Here is a 22,500-nt window from a genome sequence, read left to right as displayed (position 1 = left end):
ATATATTTGATATTATATTTTCATTGAACAAACAACTCGTTTCAACAAATTTACAAGATCAAATCTAATATATAAACTTTAACTCTAGACAAAATCTTCATTGTTTATCTTACATCCAAATATAAGATATACCTCAGGACACATATTCCATACAAATATATACATATAATAATTGTAGCTGTTAGGAATCTTGATAAAAACCATCAAGATTCCAATCCGTTTTCTTAACTTCCTACCAGATCGGATAGATAAGCTAAAAGCACCCCGTAGCTCACTGAAAGTAAATATCAATAAAGCATAAATGAGCTTGAGTGACGTACACGTGACGTCATTAATGTCCGATGGGGGATTTACGTCTGAATGTATCTAAATTCTAATTAATCACTTGATAATAATTGACACATCTAATGCAATTGTAAATAAGGTTAACAAACGTAATAAATCAATTCGCGAAATAATTAAAGCAATTAATCATTCCATTGAGAAGAAGAGCAACCGTAAATATTGACCGACACCGGGTATTTGTGTCGAGTTCTTAACGCCATGTTGTTGTTGTTCCTCGACATGAAGCGGGAAGAAGCCGAATTTTGGCCGAATAATGGATCCTCCCCACGGTTCTAGTGAGGTTTGGCCGTTTTCCTTGCTGTGGAAAAAATCCTCGTATTTCCAAGACAGGGAAACGAGGGAGACATTAGGTGAAAGCATAAGGGAAAGAGGGAAGATGGCGTTTAAAATATCGACATGTCTCGTCTTTGGTGTTTTGAGGCGCAGAAGGTCGGCGGCGCTGGGGGGAGGCGGGAGACTCAAATCACCTGTCGCCCAGCTCCCTCCTCTGCTCTTCTCGCCAACCTATTCGTCTCCTCTTTTCCTTGGCTTCTCGTTGTTGCATTAGTAGTATCATGGTGCAGAGATTATCATGTCGGCGTTGGTGTGTTTTGTCTCGGTTCTCTGGCGTTTAAATGGAGTCTGCCGACTGTCGCGGGATTTTCAGTTTACCTTTCTGGAATTTTCGTATCAGGAATAAATGAAACAGCAATGATATTTGGTATTAGCGCTAAAGACACATCCCGTTGTACAAGGTGTTGTTACCGAACCAAAGTTTAGGAAGGAATATATTTTCTCAAACTATGTTTGGCGACAGCAGAGTTGACCAGTGTGGGCTTCCCTTAGTTTGCCAAGGCCCCATAGGTAGAAGAAAAGGTAATTTTTTTCATTTTATTATTGCAACAATATGTTACTATGTTTAAAAAAGTATGGAGTTTATAGAGCTGTGAATTTGACACATTTCATCCATGGCATACCTGTTGCAAAGTGCTAAAACATATTTTGTTATATGTTTAGATAAGATATCTAGTAGTGATTCCAAGTGATCGCTATGACCTCCATTCATGTCGGCACTTCATTAAAGAGCTAATAGTACATATTCTTACAAGAAAGAGCTTGAACTTTTTCCTTATTTAAGGAATTATCAACAGGGATGTCAACAAGGACTGTGTCATTTGAAGACAAAAAAATGTTCTCAAGGAGCATCTAGCATCCATGTTAAAGCTAGATGGTGTTGCTAGATTTCAAATTTTAAAGCATCTGCTCAGAACAGAGCAAGAAAGATATAAAAGTCATTATGATAGGTTTGCTAAAGTGGATGCAACCAACAGTTGGTTGTTATTTAAATATTAAGTAATTCATTTCCATTTCAAAATTCACAGTCAACACACTAGGTGAATAGTTTCTCTCCATTTGTTCAGAAAGAGGCCATGTATAGTATCTGTAGATTGCTTGGTATTTATCCATCAGAATATAGGTACTTTTAGTCCATAGAAACCACCTATGATATTGAAATTAGCAGTAACTATAGTCATGCAGCATGAAGCAGTTGCCATGTCTTCACCTGTTGGTGGTCCAGCTGACACACTTTCACTAAATATACTCTGACCAGGGAAACTCTAAGTGGATAAAGTTTTCTCTATTTTCTACTGTCTGCAATAAACATTATATACACTTGTACAATTAAGAGGGATTAGCGTTTGTCTATAAAATGACTCAAGCATTATTTAATATGATGCCTACAATAGTACAAAAGTCAGTTGAAGATCTTTCACACAAATATTTCAGAGAATATTTCTATTTTTTTCAATGTGTTAATATATCATATAAAAGGATGATATAATAGGAGTGAACATTTAGGTTTTAAACATTTATTGAGGATATTAAATAAGAAAACAACTTAAACACTCATTTCCCTTCATTGTTTACATTTTTGTATGGAAAGAGGTATGTTATTCAAAGTGCCCCCAAAATCCTAATTCTTGCATTTGATTTGTCTTCTCTTGCCAGCTAGTTCTAGCCCCAGACCTTCCTTATATGCTTCTTTTCATTTTCTTTGGGAGTTGAAGCAAAAATTACTGCAAGGATAACAAACAAGGTTGTGTACATTCCAGAAAGCATTACAAAAATTATATGTAAAGTGCAGAAAATAGTGGAAAATTCATTCCCATTTGATAACCCCTTAACTCATTCGTGCCGGATGACATGCTGACATGTTTCATAGTTTATGGGTCAGACGCTGGCGACAAAATATTTGGTCAAGGCCGGCACTCAGGGGTGAGCGAGCAGACAGCCCAGGCTCGCGGCTAGTGCGCCTGAGAAGCCCAAGGCGTTAGGCTCATGTGTTCAAAAACCCGGGCATTCTGACCATTCAGAGCCGGAACAGCCCTGGCGTGAATGGGTTAACCCATTGCGGACAGGAGATAGATTTGCTTGCCCAGTCTTCAGGATGGGTTTTATTTCAGAGTGAGGCAGCTTGAAGCAACATAATTTGAATCTTCCCACTCTCTTTTAGTCAGTCATTATAAAACTAGAGTCATTTTTGGGTTTTATTTTCTGTGTGTTTTATTATGTTTAGAGACTTGTATGTGCCATTTGACAGGCTCTATCAATGCAGCAGTTGACTAAAATTGTAGTATATGATCCATATCAGCTCATATCCGCTCATTATTCAGTGTGATAGAAGTATTGCTGTTTTATGGGAGGATAAAAAGCAACTTTATTTTTTTGTATTTTTGTGCTGTTATGAACTAATAAGAAACAGATAACATGAAGAGGTACGGAATAGGAAGGAAACCTGTGCTTGTGACTGTGAGTGCCACAGTAAAAGGCATCCATATTGGCACAGGAGCACATTTTAGACACTAGGTATGGTTTGAGTCACCTTCCTCTTCTCGTTCTGCCTGCACATCCTTCATCGGAGGGACTTTAGATCAAGAGGTCATCAACTTGCTGTGTGCCATCACTCTCTAAAGATAGTGCTTGCTAGAGACTGGATGGGTGTCATGCAAGGCTCTCTCTCCTGCTGGTGCTAGAAGAAATTGGTCCCATCTAGGTTTTGGATGTTAGGTTTGGTTGATATTACGGTAATTATGGTAATTATATCTATAATTGCCATCATCACTCCTTACTCATAGCACAATAACATTATGTTTGTCATGACTCCCGTCATCAGGCCAAAGCTCCTGCATCATACATGTCATGACACCTGTCCGCAATGAGTTAATCCATTGTGGATGGGGGCTTCAGTAAGGTAACTGGCTGTCAAGATGAGGTGATTTTGATGCCAAGGGCACCAGCTAGAAATCAGAGGGACAGGAGATCTGAAACTAGTACAGTGACAGTCATAAAACTGTACAACTTTGAGCATGTGTCAACAATAAGTAGTTTCTGATGGTGTGTCACTATGTCATGACACCTGTCAGCAATGAGTTAAAGAACCAGTCCAGACCTTGACTTGCTAGAAAGTACATAGTAAAGGCTCATTGTTCTTTGCCATAAACTATGCCACAGTTTTGGCTCTCATTGAACATTACTATAACCCTCATATAAACAGGTTGTTAAAAGTTGGACCCCTAAGAATTACATGAGATCATTAATAGGATATTAGCATACTTTATTGATAACCTTAGTTTTTAACTCAGCAAATTTCCTTACATACTTCATGAGTAAATATTTGGTATAATGACAACCATCACCAACAAGTTAAACTACAATAAATTGATAGATTGACTGATTCCAAGACATTTTCCTTCTGTGACATACATGTCAAAAAATAATAAAGACTATATAATAATATGGATGACTTACCTGTTAGTATCAGTCTCAAATTATTTCTCTGACACGCCTTCAGTACTTAAGCAAAGGCCAACAGAACTCCCCTACATATATTCTAGCAAGATAGAATGCTAGAAGATAAGTGGAGCTTGGATTGACAATAAATTGCCAGGAAGGGCTACAAGAGTTCTAGAATTCATAGTGACAAACTATCACTAGCAGCATATGTAGGGTTGATGTGAGTGAAATTTTTGAATTAATTATATACAAAGAGAAAGATAATTTATTATAATCAAAGTAATTTTGAATTTACATAAGGTATGCTGACACAAATTCAGTATATATTTTTAATTAATTTGTTGACTCTCAATCCCTATTCACTATCTGGAGTTTATAACATAATATATATTGATAGACAAAGTTGTAACACTGGAACAATACACAATATGATATGTTTTTGCCAATTGAAACATGACTTGTACTAAGAACAGAATGAATTATGAATTTATTCTATATGAGTTATAGAACATTTATTTCAAAGTTCCTGAAGTCATATTTTTATTAAAGATTCATTTATATGTATTTTTGGTATGTTATGTCATATAATCATAATTGATTCAAATAAGTTGTGTATTTCATAATCATTTTCTAAGTTAGTCTCTGGATCTTTGCTTTTTCTCATGGTTATTATTTTCATAAAAGTAGTGTTGTTTTTTACTGTAGGATGGTTTTTTTTTTTTTATAGTAATGTTATGATGAAAAGACAATTGTCCCCCCCCCCCTCAAAAAGCTATTTCCATTTATGTTACAATTATAGAATGCAGATAAAGGGCTGGGATTCTGTTCGAAAAATTTAAAGTGAATTATAGGTTATAAAAATAAGGAAAATATATATTGAGGATGTCTTGATTTTATTTCTCAATTTTCTATTCACATCCACCCACTGCATCACAATGGGTGGATGTGAATGTTCAACAATATTTTTGTGTCCATAATTCGAGCAATCTGATTAGGGTTGGGAGAGCCTTTATATTTCCCTTCTCGTAGGGTAATATTTTATGCAGATTATTAAAAATATGAGAGGGGTCTGATGGTGTCTTGATATGAAAAGTATATAGCAAAAGGACCTTGTTAGGACCAGAAGGTAAACCAGTTTCTTTTTACTGATAACAAGCACTTGTAGCTGACTCAGAGGGAAAGTTTCTTCGACTAGTGTGTTAGTTTGTAAAATAAAGTTTTGAAAAACAAAGATGGAAGAAGGCGGATAGTGAAAGAAGGTTGAGGGCAGAATGAAAAGAGTGCAGAAGTTTAGGGCAATGAGTATGAAGGCCAAATGTGGGTGTCAGGCCTTGCTGCTAAAGGACAGGATGCAAAGTGAGCCCTTGACCATGTCAAGCAGAATAGTTTAATTGCAAAGAAGGTTTGCAAGTGGAAAGAATTCAAGGAGAAAGAAAGGATTGGGGACCATCTTTTCCAGGCTACCCCTCTGAAGAGAGACAAAACCTAGGCATGTACAAATATAGAACAAGGACAGGTTTTGCAAAGACAACAAATAAACATTTTATTACTACATTTTTTTTTTATTCCAGATTTTTTTGTCTTTTTCAAATATACAACTTGTATGAAAGTATAGAATGACAAAGATAAAACTTTTTTCAGATATCTTTTTTGTTTCTCTCTCTCTCTCTTTCGTTAGCATATGTGTAAATAATAAAGGTGATGATTTTTGCCTTTGTTATTTGTAGAATTTACATCTACCTGACACATTGTAGCTTCTTTGTAATTATGAATTATATATCAGTAATATTTCTAATGAGAATCCTAAATTTGACAGGTTGAGGGAACCTCTACACCAGTATCTGGAGATATCGGCTGCAGTGTGGAGACAACAATGTCCTCGCCTGTGTTGCTCAGTGGACAGGTGGTAATGGAGAACAACGGAATGATGATGGAGGGCTCGGATGGTGTGGTGATGGATGAAACACAAGTGGTGATGGAAGCCCCTCAGGTTGTCAGTTCCCAGGTGATGATTGAAGGGTCACAAGTCATGATGGAGGAGGGAGATGGCACAGAGTTTGGAGCATCTGTTTTGAATCCACCCCACCATGGCACAGTGACAGAAACCATGGGGGATCCAGTTGCAGTGAAGGAGGAGGACTTGGAAAATGGACAGTATGCTCACAACCAGCCAATCCTCAGCCTGGAGCAGACCAATGTCCATGAGGATGTCATGGGCACAGGGACTCTGGAAGACAACCAGGAAGGGGAAATGCTCCTAAGGAATCTGGTGAATGAGACCTTCCATTCCTCAGCCAGCGCAACTCACCCCCATGACAATATCATTGTTACAACCAGCACAATCACCACTGATCCCATGCACACTATACAGCAGCCCCTCCAGCAAGCAAATGTGATACCAGGAACAGGAAATGCAACAACTAGTTTGACAGACATTTCAAATAGTATTCCACCGGCAACAACCCCAACTAAAATAGTGATACAAACTAATCAAGGATCCCCAGTGAAGTCTAATGCTGGACATTTTCTCATACAAGTGGGTGGCACCCCGGTTGCAGTAAGCCAGCCCCAGGTTGTCACTGTGGGAAACAAAAAGCACATCATTATCCGTGCTGGTGCCAACCAGACGGCACAGCAGGTGATTCCCAGCCAGGAAGAGGTTGAGGCAGCAGCCCAGAGTGGCGTCTTCCGTGTGATAATACCTGAAGGAACTACTAAGTATACAAAGGGCCTAACTGTACCTGTTGGCCATAATGAACCAGTGAGAAAACATGTACAAATTAACCTCTCTGATGGAACTTTGAAAAAGCAATCAAGGTATATGACCCACACCTCACAAACGCAAGGAAATTATGAGGAAGAATTTGCTCCAGGAAGTGATGCCAAGAGGTTTTACGAGTGTCCAACATGTAATAGTAAATTCATGCGCCCTCTCTACTTGAGGTGAGTACACTTCATTGTCATGGTATGTGCATGTTTTATTGCTTTACTTTTATACATTATCAAGTTTGTTTTTTTTAGAAAGAACTTATTAATTTATATATGTGATAGAAGGAGTATGAACCAATGAATTTATTATAAAAGATTTGTTTTTTAAAACAGAGATATGCTTGTAGGAGTTTGTTTTGCACAATTTAATTATGTATCCTATTCATTTGAAAATTTGAATCCTAAATATATTATAACTTACATTTACTATACCATTATAAAAAATTCTGTAGAACTAGAGAAGTTTATTCCTAGAAGGCCTTCTTCCTTTCACAAGATTTTCTCCTTAAGATGGAAGTGTTTTTCAAGGATGAGTTCCAGAAATTGATAAGAAGTACAATCTTGTATTAATAAGGATCTAGAAAGAAAATGACACTGTCAACGTTTACATTATATAAGTGCCAAGGAATTTATTTTTTTCATTAGATAAGAAAGAAAAACATATTATAGGGCTCAAAGGATCTGGGGAGAAAAGCATTAGAATGATATTAAACCTATTTATTTAGAATTCATAGATTCAAAGGAGCTTCTGTTGAGGATAGAATTTTTTTTTTAGAATTGTTTGCTACTGATTTTTGCGATATATTTTTTTTATTTTAGTCTATATTTTTCTTATTATTTCATTCACTTTTACTCTCCCACTCATATGAGTTTTTATTTTGTCATCTTTCATCACGTACTTACGTACTATCATTCTTTTTTTATCATTTGTTATGAGTTGTCTTTCATGTAAGCAGAAAATGCTTCAAGTTATTTTTGTTACACATGAAGTTATTGATACTAGAAAATGGAGAGTGAAAGTTAATTTCTTTTGAATACCTAATATAAAAGTGGAAACTGAAAAGAATATGACTAGAGATTACATCTCAAGTATCAAGTATTCCCCTACTGACTGTAATCATAAAGCAGGGTACCTTTATATATTTATTTTTTTATTTTCTCTCTCACTCACTGACTCACAAATCTGAGGGTGCATTGGAATTGCAGGATGTGCAGTTATTTGTTTTTTCGATTCATCCTAAGTGTCATGTGACTTTCAACAGCATGCAGAAGTCTTTGGATTGTTTTATTTTCATGGCTCTTGATCTTAGAAGCTTTTTGGATATTTGGTAGATAAATACTGAGAAATACTCAAAAATAAAAAGGAAATAGATCTAATCTTTGAAAAAGAAAAAAAGAACAGTTACAAGACAATGTCTTGGAATGTTGGTATTGTAAATTATTAACCCATTCACACTGGGGCGATTCCAGCTTTGAATGGTCGTAATGCTGGAGTTTTTGAACGCATAAGCTTAACGCCTTGAGATTCTCGGGCGCACGAGCCTGGGCTGCCCACTCGCTCAACCCGAGCGGCGGCCTTGCCCAGATATCTCATCACCGGCGTCTGATGCAAAAAACACAAAAAGTGTCAGCACATCAACCAGCGCGAATGGGTTAAAAGATGAAATGAAAATGATAAAGCTACTTTTGGAAAGCTGTTGCTCTAAAACCAGTAATTTGTCAGTTAAAACTTTACAACCAAGCATGTTTCAACATAGAGCAGTTTTCTATATTATGTCATGTATATATTGACACCCATTTTTAGCCCATTGTGGATAGGGACGGACAGACCTGTTTGGTCCCCATGACAGGCACTAGTGCCACCTGCAAAGCATCCCAGATGGATTATACTTCAAAATGAAGGAGCTTCACTGGACATATCATGGCCTATCATGCTCTCTTGCATTCACTAGCCCATTCATACTTGGCTTATAATTACCTAATGCTACTACAGCCAGCTAGATAACAAGCGCAAGATCTCTCCCTGTGCAATGCCATGTTGTGCCTTTTAGAATGCTTTTCACCCATTTGATTCAACAGAATGATAATAAGATTTTTACATGAATAAATGTGTCTATACAAATGGAAGTCCTATGATTATATACATACATAATGATGTGAAACATATGTTATGAGGGAGAGATCATCAGACGGGAGCAAAATAGTCCCATATTTGTGTTCCTCATTTTTTTGTGATTTACTATCTTGTAAAATGTTTGTGTGCCATCTGACAGCGTTTATCAATGTTGTATTAGACAATTAATTATAGTATTGGGACTACATCATCTCATTATGATCAGTGTGATAGAAGTACTACACTTTTATGGGAGGACAAAAAGCAACTTTTTTTCGTATATGCGTATTTTTGTAAACAAATGCCAAAGAAATAACCATCCCCAATGAAAGTGACTAAAGGGATAGGGAAGAGGAAGGATACCTATATTTACCGTGGTGAGTACCAAAGCACAAAGCAGCCATACTGGCACAGGAGTACATTGCCGACACTGCACATTCATCACTTTCCTCTTCTCATTTTGCCTGCATATCCTGCATCACTGGTACATTAGAGCTGGAGATGGGCATCTTGTTGTATGTTATTGCTTTCTGAAGGTAGAGCTTGGTAGAGACTGTGGATGGGTGCCCTCCAAGGCTTTCTTTCCTGATTTTTGCCGTCCATGTTTGGGATTTTAAACTGAATCTATTTTTATCAATGTTATGGTAATTAAAGTAATTATGTCTATAATTGCCATCATCACTCTCTCCTTTCTCATAGCACAATAAAAGAGCACAGTGATCCAAAATTGCCAAACGTCATGTATGCCATGATGCCCATTGTCAAACCAAAGCTTCTACGTCATGTATGTCATGACACCCATCCGCAATGGGTTAACCCACTTACGACAGGGGCATTCCAGCCTTGAATGTCCCAATGCTGGGGCGTTCGAATTATTAGGCCTAAATCAATTGAATGGCTGGCACAATACTGTGCCGCCCGGCCACTGGGCTTTTGAATGCGCGGTACAGTACTATACCACCCGTCCAGAGAGGGTTAATATTACGGTAATTACAGTATTTATGACTGCAATTGCCTCCACTCACTCCTTTCTCATAGCACAATAAAAGAGCACAGGGATCCAAAATCCCAAGCATCATGTACGTCATGACACCTATCATCTGGCCAAAGCTCCTGTGTCATGTATGTCACGACACCCATCTGCAATGGGTTAATAACCCATCCATCCAGAATAACCCTTGGTCTAAAGTCATATCATTTCATATACTTTACAGTGAGGTGTAGGAGTGCCTTTCCCAAACCGAGTGCAATGGGATAAGCTCACACCTTACCACAGAAATAGGGAAGGGCATATCCTTTGCAGTTGGGAACAGGGAAACCGTTAACAGTCCTCATTGTCATTTCAACTGTAAAAGCAGCAGATATATGGTTATATATACTATGAATTATTTGATGCTTTGCTGAATACAACAAAAATTCTGTGCTCTTTTCTATATTGTATACTAGAAGTCTAAAGTTATTTCTATTATCTGATTGTGACTTATTTCAAACTTGTTATGACACTTAGATATGTGGAGCTTGCTTGAAAAAAAATTGGTAAAAGTTCTGAGATAATAGTAAAGCATAGCAAGTGTATATTGTTTATGGATAATTTTAAAACTGTATTATGAAAATAGATTTTCTTTGTATATTGGTTACCTTATTAACATTAAAGCATTTATTTTCTAATCAATATTATACCTATCATAGACTGCATATCAACCCATTCACAACAGGACGTATTTTCGCCTACTCCCGCTTACGGCGAGAAGACAACAAGCGTACGTTTGTGCCGGGGTGTTTTCTCGCTGTGCGGGTCTGGCCTGATCTTCGCAGACCATTATTCACCCACCCTATTTTTATGGTTTTCATGAATGCATCTACAGTGTAACGGCACATAAAAATATTGCCATGTTCAGAGGAGTTATTTTAGTTGAAAAACATTTTTCAGTAATGCCTTTTTAGTTTTATTTTATTGAACTTTGTCTATATTCTTCACCTCTATGTGAAAATACCAAAGGAAAATGGAAGCAATCTCTAAGTGGGGCATCAAAAAATATTTTATACTTTTATATATATATATATATATATGTGTGTGTGTGTGTGTGTGTGTATATATATATATATATATATATATATATATATATATTTTTTTTTTTTTTTTTTTTTTTTTTTTTTTTTTTTTTTCCAAAACGAAAAGAAGAACAAATATGAATAATCATACACGTACATTAGAAGTAGTATTGCATTAGTAATTTTTTTACTTTATTTTATTTCTTAGCCAAACATATTTGATTTTACAATAGTTTTTTGACTCAGATCTTTTTATTCAACCGATCAAGAAGCAGAAATTACCATAATGTCATCAATATCACCTAGTTTTCTGTGACATCATTTTTTTAAACATTATATCTCATTTTATGACACTCAAACATCTAAACTAAAGTAACAAAGTCTAAAAAATGATGTAAAATGATTATATTTGGGAATAATCTAGCGATCTATTGCTGACATTTCAGCACGTCACAATTGTCCCTCTCAGAACTTGGCGAGAAAATGCACGTCTCAGGACGTCACCTGGGTCTTGGGATATTTTTTGACCATGTGATAGGACGTCAACCTGGGCGAATGGGTTAAGTCTATTTATCAATAACATATAGCAGGATAATGTTTAAGATTTCACTTATTCAGTATTTATATGAGAACAGTATCAAGTTTTTAGGGGGGAGGGAACTGTCTTCCCAATGATGCCAGGTGTGGGGTTGAAAATTATTCAAAAGCCAAATGACATAGTTACTCAAAGTAGGAATTTAAAGGGTCTAAAGAATATGGTCATCAAAAGATTGCCTTAGCACCTATTCTTTTTATTTGCCTTCTGATTATTTTACCCAGTGCCCCATGTCCAGTTTTGCATGAGAAAATTTATACAAGCACAGTTTTATATCTATATATATTTGTGTGTGTGTTTGTTTGTTTTTGGTAAAAAGTATTCCATTGCTCTGCAATCTCTTTACAATTCAGAGTACATTTGAATTATCAGTATCAGCAAAACAAAAAGTGAGAAGAATTATATACATATTGTCTCTACATTTTCAGTTTTGAAAAGTAATTTTTAAATGAAATATTGATAGTGGGAGTCTTGTTCTACCTCTTTCTGATAGAGAAAAAAATGTCTATATGGCTTTTCAGGAAGCATTTAATGTTTTATAATACATTATATTTTGATTTTGATATCTGTTTAGCCCCAACAAAGCCTTCACAGTTATATTTTGTTCATCCTCATGCCTGACATTTATTATTATGCTGGAGTTTAGCCTTCTTTGAAACAGCAAAATAATGTCATGAGCAGAAAATGAAAAGAAATTATCTTCCTCTCTCTTTTTCTCTGTCATCACTCCCTCTCTTTCTCTCAGCCTCATTTATTTATTTATTTGTGATCAACAGAAAACACATGCGAAGTTGTAAAAAGGAAGAGGTGAAGGTAGAAAAGGCTCCATTATACATGTGTTCTTTCTGCAAGATGACGTTCAAGACGAAACCTCAGATCTCGCAGCATTTTTTGAAGTGTTTCCATAGCCCATACGGTAAAAAAGCCGCAGCAGTCAAGGTTTGTCTTTTTAAATTTTATTTCTCTCTGTACATTTCACAAATCTGGGAACTTTGAAATGTATTGCAATTGAAAATGTCACTCTCATATCAGTCTTTTATTAGTGTTCACTTTGTTGTAGATTACTTAAGTTATAAAAAGATTATTATTTGCTCCTCAGTAATGCTTCTATTTCATTCCATCTACCAATTTTCTGAAGTTAAATAGTGTTTCTTTTTTATGTTTATCTTATTTGTATTATATAGAAGCTATGTATTTTTTTTTTATTTGTCAAGTGGGAATGATGTAAATGCTTGATTGAGAAAGTTTAGATAATGCTTTGCATTCTCTAAGATCAAAACTTTTGGGAAAAATAGAAACTTTATAAGATTTTGAAAGTATGTTTTTGGCCCAGTATATAGTGCAAAAAGTACCAATCTATTTAATTTCAACTTATACTATAAAAATGTAAATGTGTGTGTTACGTAAACTGAAAATAATGTATAATGGTACTATTATAACTTAGACTAGACATGGAATTATTGTCTTCTTATATTTGTTTTATTTGCTACCTAAGTTGAAGGCACAGAATCCTTATATATAATGTTCATTATCATGTTTGATCTTAGAGGACAAATATTAAATGTATATTCCTCTATCCAAATTTTCTACTTCAGAGATATGAAATCTGTTGGTAGAAAATTCCCTGCAATCATACACGTTTTGTTTGAGTGCTTTTTGAAAAGTAAGAGTCCCATATTTGCTCATGGGCAGATACAAATTGTGCATTTTATTTTCCTCTGTCAATATTCCCTCAATATCCATTGATGAAAGACACCATTTTTCAGAGGAAGAATGAGGAGAAAGAGCCAGAACCAACACCCGCCAAGCGTGGAAAGGTAGAAACAGTTGATCTGGATCCCTCACTGGAACAAGCAGTGCAATTCAGATGTCAGGTGAGAGTTGACCTTTAACCCATAAGCAGCGGATGGCATGATTTTCTGCCAAGGCAGAGTTGGTCGTAGACGCAGATGGCACTGTGCCAGATAATGTAAACCCGCCATCCTACTGCATACATATTTTATTAAAACCGCAACCAATGGGTCAACATAGCATGCTGAATAATGATTAAGTTTGATAGGCTGTCTAGACAGAAACATCAGTTATTAGTAACAAAAGCTGTAAGAGGATGTAACCATGGTTCATAGGTTTAGAGAATAATATGAAGATTATGTTTAAAGGATTAACCTAATGGACTAAATCCTTCAAGGAGAATGAATGCATGAAGGAATGAAACAAGAGCCATGGAAAAAGGCATTGATTTTAATCAGATCATTCCATCTTAGCAGATTGTTTCTGTCATTGTCTCTTTTTGTAAAATACATCTTGCTTATAATGTAATTACTCACTATCTTCATTGAATCTTTGAAATATGATTTCTGTATGAAATATTAAAATGCCCATTTAGTGATAATTATTTTTCAGTCAAATATATTACATGTAATTGTAAAAGAAAATAATACTGGTCTCAAGTCACATTTCCATTTAACCACTAATGTCAGGTGACAAGATATCACATCAAGTGGAGGCAGTAGCTGCCACTTGGGATGAGATATTTTGTCAATACTTTCTGTATGGCCAGCACATTGGGAGATCATGGCTAGAGCGTGTGAATAGCTCAAGGCGTTAGGCTTATGCTCTTGAAATATCCAAGCATTTAGACCAATTGGAGCCAGAACAGCTCCATTGGCAAGGGGTTTAGTGGAGAATATTACATTATTATTTATAACTCTTTATAGGACTGTGACCGCACCTTTAACAAAGAGCGCCAGTACAGCAGCCACATCAAGAAATGTACTAAAGTGTCTGTCCATGACCTGTCTGGGGCCAGACAAGAGATTGGCGGAGCTGAAGAGGAGGAGGAGGAGCCTGAACCCCAAGAGGACCCCTTTGCCGACCCAGACCCTCTCCCTGCCCCAGCCAGAAGAGGGAGGGGACCGGGGAGAAGGGGGAGGCCTCCGGGAAGGGGGAGTCACAATGCCTCAAGAGTAGGAGCAAGGAATTCTGCCCAGCTATTTGATGGGAGTAAGTCTTATTTTTTGCTCTTATTTTCAAGAAAGTCTTATTACCAGGTTTGCAAACAAGAACAATAAGAAAAGGATTCATACAGAAACTAACAATATAATGTTTCAGCTCCCCCAGTACCAGCATCCAAAGGCCTCCTGGTGGCAGACAATGAGGGATTGGTCCGCAGCACAACTGGCTTGGCCCACACAGTACAACTTAGTCTTGAGACTGCTAGCCAAGAAGGGGAACCACAGCCTACTGCTTTAGTTGCAGATTCCAAGGTAAGAGTAGATTGTTTTCAACCAACTCTTAGTAATCCATCTTTTATTCATTGTCCTCCCCATCTTCCTTCCTCCTACTACATTGCCTTAATTGCATGCTTCTCCTTCTACTCCCCATCTCATACTTTCCCTCTAAGCTTTACACTCTAAGCCTGCCCAACACCTTGCATATCTTTATTTTCCTTTTTGATACTTTTATTCGTTGCATGCATGAGTGTGCTTGTATATATTTTGGTAAGATACATTTAATAATATTTGAAATATCTGATATAATTTTTTTTTTATTGCAACCAGGGTGTGAGAGGAAGAGAAAAGCCCCCTCAGGCCTGGTCTCTAGTCTGCGCCCTCTGTCAGAAAATGTTCATAACCAAGGCGGCACTAGCACATCATGTGATGACGGAACATGGTCCTGACCTAGAGCATATGCGAAATATACTGGATGGAAAGTCAACTGACTCACAGCCCGTGTTCAGGTGTGTAGTAAAGTATAATATTGCATATACACAGCATATTGTTTCTGAACACAGACTGTAAAACTGAATAATACATATGATATACTTTAAATGTTTAGATTCTAAAATGACAAAAAGTATGTACTTGTATGCCATTTCAGTCATATTCTAATTACTATTGATACTGTTATTATCCTTTTTATATTTGTTATTAGAATGCCACTCTTTCTATCACATATTCTGATGCCACAATACCCACTCTTTTACATTAATTTACATATTATAGATGCCCAGTTTGCAGTCTTAATTATCAGACAGAAGACCAGTTTATTGAGCATATGGTCCTCCAGCACACATCACGCCTCCAAGAGACATACACACGTCTCCAAGGACAGGTAAGCAAGGTTCCTTTTTATTTACTGTCTATTTATATATGATATATTTATTTTAATATTTTGTTAGCTGTATTCAGTTAGATTTTATAATTCACAATTTCATCAAACATTCCTTATTATACTCAGTCAATTTCTAGAATTTGCCAAGTTCTTTTCTTGCAAACTTACTTCAGCTTTAAGATAGATTTTAGTTATATGTTAAGAAAAATTATTAGTAGATTAATGTGGTGGAAATGTATCACAAAACTCAGAGCCAAGAATTTAAGGCTTCACTTTGAAAGTTCAGAATTGCAACAGGCCTGATTTTTCAACCTTCACCAAGGGTTATTTTACACCCCAGAAATTGTATATTTCATTGTCATAAATACATCCTACATCAGTTATTGCATTTACTCCTCACATATAATTAATTTATGTATTTAGATGTGTTTAGATATATTCATATGAATGAAATAGGAAGAAAGCTATTATACCATGAAGTGACTGATGCATAATAATGTCGTGTGTGGAAGTGGAATAAGGGAGAAGAAAGGAGCTTATTCGTACCTGATTTGCTTGATACAATATTTATATTATAATATTAACTGTGACTATATGCAATTTCCTCTCAATTAGTGCATTTGATCCAGAACAGCAGCAACAACAAAAAAAAAGAACAAAAATTAGGGGTTAGGAGTCTCATGATTATTGTTATTTACAGTTTTCACTTCAGTAAATATACTCATATTGTCACAATGTGGTTCTCCTCTTACATCATGAATAGCATATTTCCCTCCCCATCACTCTGATTAGCAAAGATTCTTCCCATCAGACTGCAAACTTCGTGTGTTCCCTGTGTTCATTAGTGTTGCTCACTAAGAACCTCTTAGTGGAACACATGAGTCTTGTCCATCTGGAGGAGCTGGAGAAATTGGCCCAGGGAGACACACATGTCGAAATGTTGTCCAAAGCTTCTAGCAGTCAAGGAACTTTGACGAAGGACTTGCCAAGCCAGCCTTCATTGCCACAGCAGGAGGGTCAAAGTGAGACAAGTTTAGACTAATGTATAAAAATAAATTCCAATATGATAGAAAACTAGAGTATACTACAAATATTTTTTATTTATCTATTTCCATCCTTCTATGTTCTCCATGTAGCTGGTTTCTTAGTGACTGAATTGATAGAATAGCATACACATCATTATTATTAAAATCACTTGTAACCTGTTAGCCTACAATATTAGGCATTAGAATCATTCAGTTTGAAATTGAATTAGTAGTTGCATTCAAGTTGAATATGTAGAAGCCATTTTTTTCTGTTTTTTGATGATGTATAAGTGCAAATAGAACACTGAATTAAAGAAAAGAGACTCATTTGTGGCCGTTATAGGTCATCATCTTGAGCTCTTTATCATAGTCTTTTAAATTCTTGTTTTGATTTTATGCAGCTCATCTCTCATAATTTGCTTCTGAAGGTTTAAAAGAGATAGTGCAAGTTCCCATCAAAGTAGAGCAGCCAGATGAGCCCCTTGAATGTGGGTTCTGTGGAGAAGAAATCAGCAGCCAGGTGGACATGGTAGGTTGTGTGCAAACAGGTGTGGCAGGACTGTAAATAAAAGTTTGATTTATCAATATTTTGTATCAATTGATTTAATATAACAAAAATAAGTACTGTATCACAATGATAGGAAGAAACCATAAATATTTGGTCACAGGTGGAACACTACATTGAGTCACACGGCGTTGAGACCGATGAAGATGGCTGCCTGATGGACTTGGGAATAGATGTTGATGTACGAGTAAAAGACACTAAGAGCCTCCTACAGCTGGCTGATGGTCGTGTCGATGACAATGTTCCGGAGAAAACCGTCCTTATACGGAAGAAGCCAAGACAAAGCTGGCAATGCAAGGTAGGACTACAAGTGAATGAGCTTGTTCAAGGACCTTTATTAATGTACATTATAAACCCATAATAAGTGCAAGGTGTCATATGATAGATTTTGGTTGTAGGAAATTTGCAAGTTGATTTTTAGCCATGGAAAGTAATTATTTTGCATTTGCCGTTCATTTTTATTTTGCATGAGATTTATACTGAGATCAGTATTCAGTATTAATTTTATTTACAGTCTTTTATTACTTGATATGATTCCATATTTTAGGAGTGTCAACAAGTATTCCCCAAGCATTTTGACTTCTTACGACATGTTCGTGAAGTGTGCACAGATGTGAGCCAGTCCAACAAGTCCACTGTGCCGAGAGGAGGAAATTTCAAATGCCAAGAACCAGGGTGTAGTCACCTGTCTTTCTACCAGGTAGAATGATGCTCTGTGATATTTATTTTGCAATTGGAACTGTATTAATGTTTTTTTGTGATTGTATTATGTGCTGATCTTCTTCACTGACTTCATTTTATTTACATTTGATTATTTGTTCCCAGTTAGTCATGAAATGTTACTTCAATGCTAATGACACTGCAAAAGTGATAGACCATGTTTTCCCTTTTGTGCAGGTAAAGCTCCTGTTCAAGCACATGGAAGAGGTTCACAAAGTTGTGGTCCCAAGGGAATTCAAGACATTCAAAAGCCTGGCCATGTTTTACCAGTGGCTCACCGTGGAAGAGAAGAAGTACAACGTCCGCTATATTCGGGACACCACGCGCATTGAGAAGAATGATGTGAAGCTCATACAGATGGTGTGCCATAGATTCCATACAGCAAAGGTCAGTGTTCTTATTTTTATTTGGAATAAGTCCTCTTTCAGGCAGGCAAAAGGTTAGAGAATATGATGCTCTCTTGTTCCCTCAGCTAGGTATTTTGCTTTATATCTTGCCATCACTAAGGGTAGGTACCCACTTGCTTCATATCCACGTATTGTAACATTACTTTGTGTCAGTGTTGATAGGTAAATGTTGCATTGATGAAACTAATACAAAGATAAGCAGTGGACTCAGTAGGCCATTTTTTGCATTTTAGATCTCACATCAAAGGGATGATACAGCACTTTTAAGTCAGTATCACACTTGTTCTATTGCATATTCATTTTTAGCCTAATGGCAGAGTATGCAGAGATCTCAATTTTCAGCCTAATTGAAAATGTCAAAAATGTAAAATTAGCTTGCTTATATTTTTCATGTCTTGCAATTCTTTTATTGTTATTACTATTATTATTATTATTATTATTATTATTATTATTATGTGGATATTATATACCTGTACTCTTATTTTATTAATGATTATTAATGACAATTTCGGCTTAAGCTTAGGAAAAGTTTTTGCTTACAAATTGGGCTAAAGAAACATTTCTATTAAAATTCTTATTGTTTCTAATATTTGACCCAAATCTATTAACATTCCCAGTTTTATTAATCAAGGAAGAAATGTTACTGCTATAAAATACATGTAAAGAAATTTGTTTTAATCCAGAAAGGACATGCTTCTTTTATATAGTCTCACCATGGTGAAGGCACAAAGCAAGCTGTACCTAATCCCTACAGGATGCCAGGAAATGATTATCATGTTTTCCAGCCTGGTAATGTAGTTAATAATGTAAGGATTCCAAAGAAACAATATATTTTTTGTGTGGATTGAATTTAAGTAGATAAAAGTTATTGCTTCGTGTACTGATGCACCACATATGCATCAGAATGTAAGATGATGCTTCCTTTAAGGGTAGTTCAAGAAGTTTATGTACTGCAGGGATGTGCTGTTATCAAGATGTGGGTTGATACCAATACCAGTATCAATAATCAAATACAAGCAGGTGGTACTTTATCAATACAAATATATACACTAATACCTTTATTTACGTGTCAGAGATAGGGGAAGCTGAACACCAGTCTTATTGTCAATATTGAAGTTGCATATACATTTGTTATCTTTCTCCACTTCCTACTTGGTTATTTAGCTCAAGAGTCAGCTCCTTGTGCAATTTTCCAAACAATGACTGCTAAATAGAAAATTTATTTTAACTACCAAGTATACCCTTTGAAATGACACTTAATCTGCTTGTGTAAATAATAAGCTTCAGAATACAGTTAACTGTTGATTCCAATTACAAAACCATGGGTTTAACTAGAATCACTTAATAGATGGACAAAGAGGTATCATAATTTTTTCACTTTGTCGATACCAGTAGTGATACTTTTGGAACACTTACAAGTTACTTATTTATTTACAAAATCCTTGTTTTCTGTTGACAGATTGATCAATCAAGAGAAAAAAAGGAAGGAGAGGTGGAGGGAGAATCTCCAAGCAAACTGAAAAGACGATGGTTTGTCCGCATACAAAGATCTAGCAACTGTCATGCTCGCATCCACTTGAAAGTGCATTACAATCCAGTCACTCAGGACTATGATGCTGAGACGCAGATGGTGTACTACCCTCAGCACACTCACAATGAAGTAGACCATCCACAGGACATTATGAACAGAATTATGGAGAGGCACTCCAGAGATAAATCCAACTACCTCTCCAGAAATGGCAACAGAAAGCGCCTCAAGCAGATAGTGCAGACGTCTACATCCAGCGAGGCATCAGGCAAGTTTAGAACCTCAGCTGTGGGTGAAGGAGAAGAGAGGCACCAGAGAGAAGATGAGGCAGAGGGCCAACAGGTGGTGATACCAGGAACGTTGAAACTGGAGGAAGGAGGCACACTTACCGTAGACCAGTACATGAAGGAATTTTGTCAAACGCAGTTGGAAGGGGAAGTGGAGGGATCAACGGGAATGGCAGTTTCTGCAGCTAGTAGTGCCTCAGGAGCATCATCCACATCTATGCAAACTGGAAGACAGCCTGGCACTACATCTTCTGTCCTCATGGAATCCCACGACACTACTCTAGGAACTCCGTCAATGTTTGTAGACGGGTCGAATGAGGGAGGGTCAGCAGTGCTGGTGGAGAGTGGCGAGCCAGGAACCTACGTCGTGCAGGATGGAATGATGATGAATGTTTCTCAGGGGGAGTCGCCTCAAAAGGAGGATGGCACGGAGGAATATGTCCTGCCAGCTGATGAAGCAGAATGGACCAAGTTGTTTGAAGTTTTAAGACTCAGACTCATGACAGCTGAGCTCAGCAATCAGGAGAAAGTTGAGGGGGAGGGTCTCCTGACGTATCAAAATGTAATATCATATTTACCATTGTCAGAACAGGTCACAATATTCCAACAACTATGCTTACTAACTAACACTGCTATTGAAACTGCAGATTAGATTCAACTTCCATTTTGTTAACTTGGTTGCCAGTATGTATTTATAAATAGGAATATAACATTAATTTATCAGATAAAGTCTTAAGACTCAAAATTATGTTGTTTTTGACAAATATTCACTGTTTCACAGGAAATATTGCATATGACCACTCAAGTCAAGTAATCACTGATTTGAGTAAACCTTTGGACGACTTATGATAGGCAGCACAAACTTGAATATATTTCATGCACAATATCTTAAACTTATTACTTTTTCATTTGTTTTTATTTTATTTTATTTTTATTATTTCTCCTATTCAGTTTATAACAATTCTGAAGTATTGATTAATAAATGTCAGATTACAAGCTGGCTACAAAATTTGTAAATAAACTATATAGTATTTTTATATCAAGTTGCCTGAAGATTGTAAATCAAAAGTTTGATGAGAAAGAGTAAAGTATGAGATGAATTTTGCATTTGTTATATACTCTCAGCTATAGACATTGTCTACCAGCCTTGACACATGTACAGTAATGTCCACAGAGAAGGGTTGCATAATAGACAGAAAGCCATATTTGAGTCTGCCTGCTGCTACTTTGCTCCCCCAGTTAAATTATTGTATAGTTATTGTTTTAATCAATATATTCACCATTGCCATGTCAACATTATTGCAGAATATGTTTAAGAAAAGAAAGCATTTAAAAAGTGTCCCTTATTTCTTCACTTGACTTTTATTCCCTTCCATTGTGGATGAAGAGTTGAATTACATTTCATTCAGCCATAGTGGTATAGTGTTTCTAGATAATTGATAGCAAACTCTTCAAAGATAAAGTTTATCTTTAGCATTTGTTTTTATGATTTGATTTTTGCTCATCTTTTGCAGTTTTTCCCAAAGGAATGGCATACCATTTGCATAGATGTTTACTTTTTTTCTGCTAAAATCATCTATTTTTCATGACCACATCACACCCACTACGATTGGATTTATATTTCTAACTTAGACAAATATCTGGCAACAAAGGTTCAACCAGGTGCATTTGTTCTTTTATTCATACATAGACATACAAATAACACAGAATGAACATTTACTTTTTCCCTGTTTCCTAAGTGCTATTTGTCTGTCACCCTTTGAGGGGAAAAGATGGAGTCCCAGTGAATCAGAGTACCTGATATCCGTGCTCTTGTATTCCAATTACTAAGCTGCTTGCTTGGTGAATTTTGTGTATAGTTGTAAAGACACAAATCTATTTGCCTGTCAAGTACCTGCAAAGAATTATTGAATCCTGAAAGTGTGTTTTGATTTATCCACCTGCATGATTTTGAAGTGGTTGTTTTTGCATGAAGTTCTAGGTTATGCGGCTAATTGGCATTTAATATATTGCTTATTAGGTATATTGAATAACCTAATTTCATCAAGTCTTTATTATGTGGATGTATGTAATTCTGTTCTTTCTTAGATTGTTAAATATGGGTGAGAGAGCCGAGTTCAAGGTGGTCTGTTTGTTATATTTCGATTATCATTTAGCTGCTTGAATTGATGTATGTGTGGTACATCCATTGTTCTCTGGAAGGTGGT

The 22,500-nt window shown here is 36.3% G+C and overlaps 1 protein-coding gene across 4 annotated transcripts; it reads left to right on the top strand.

Annotated features, from left to right (window-relative positions):
* Positions 1 to 490: 490 nt before the first annotated feature.
* LOC122250808 (uncharacterized) lies at positions 491 to 22,213 on the top strand. Of its 4 annotated transcripts, none has more exons than XM_043012441.2 (14): positions 491 to 625; positions 5,936 to 7,062; positions 12,425 to 12,587; positions 13,415 to 13,522; positions 14,366 to 14,651; positions 14,760 to 14,914; positions 15,209 to 15,387; positions 15,653 to 15,761; positions 16,573 to 16,783; positions 17,215 to 17,315; positions 17,455 to 17,649; positions 17,899 to 18,051; positions 18,249 to 18,458; positions 19,938 to 22,213. In XM_043012441.2, exons 1-14 carry the CDS (start codon positions 599 to 601, stop codon positions 20,943 to 20,945), a joined length of 4,032 nt encoding a protein of 1,343 aa, XP_042868375.1. In that variant the 5' UTR covers positions 491 to 598; the 3' UTR covers positions 20,946 to 22,213. The 4 variants fall into 4 exon arrangements, with proteins under 4 accessions (XP_042868375.1, XP_042868376.1, XP_086402672.1 ...); XM_043012442.2 differs by having other exon boundaries at positions 534 to 620; XM_086546546.1 differs by lacking the exon at positions 491 to 625 and adding an exon at positions 673 to 695.
* The last annotated feature ends 287 nt before the right edge of the window (positions 22,214 to 22,500 follow it).

Source organism: Penaeus japonicus, unplaced genomic scaffold (assembly GCF_977035675.1).
Source record: "Penaeus japonicus unplaced genomic scaffold, GWHDUDI00000001_assembly GWHDUDI00000018, whole genome shotgun sequence".
NCBI lineage: Eukaryota > Metazoa > Arthropoda > Malacostraca > Decapoda > Penaeidae > Penaeus > Penaeus japonicus.
Note: the sequence above shows the minus strand (reverse complement) of the source record. Positions and strands in the feature narration are given on the sequence as shown.

What these genes read in the sequence shown, in the direction of transcription:
- LOC122250808 (XM_043012441.2), top strand. Translation starts at nt 599, where the DNA reads ATGGATCCTCCCCACGGTTCTAGTGAG. An exon ending in TGCCCAGCTATTTGATGGGA is followed by an intron (nt 14,652 to 14,759) that starts GTAAGTCTTATT and finishes ATAATGTTTCAG; the next exon opens with CTCCCCCAGTACCAGCATCC. An exon ending in ATAGATTCCATACAGCAAAG is followed by an intron (nt 18,459 to 19,937) that starts GTCAGTGTTCTT and finishes TTCTGTTGACAG; the next exon opens with ATTGATCAATCAAGAGAAAA.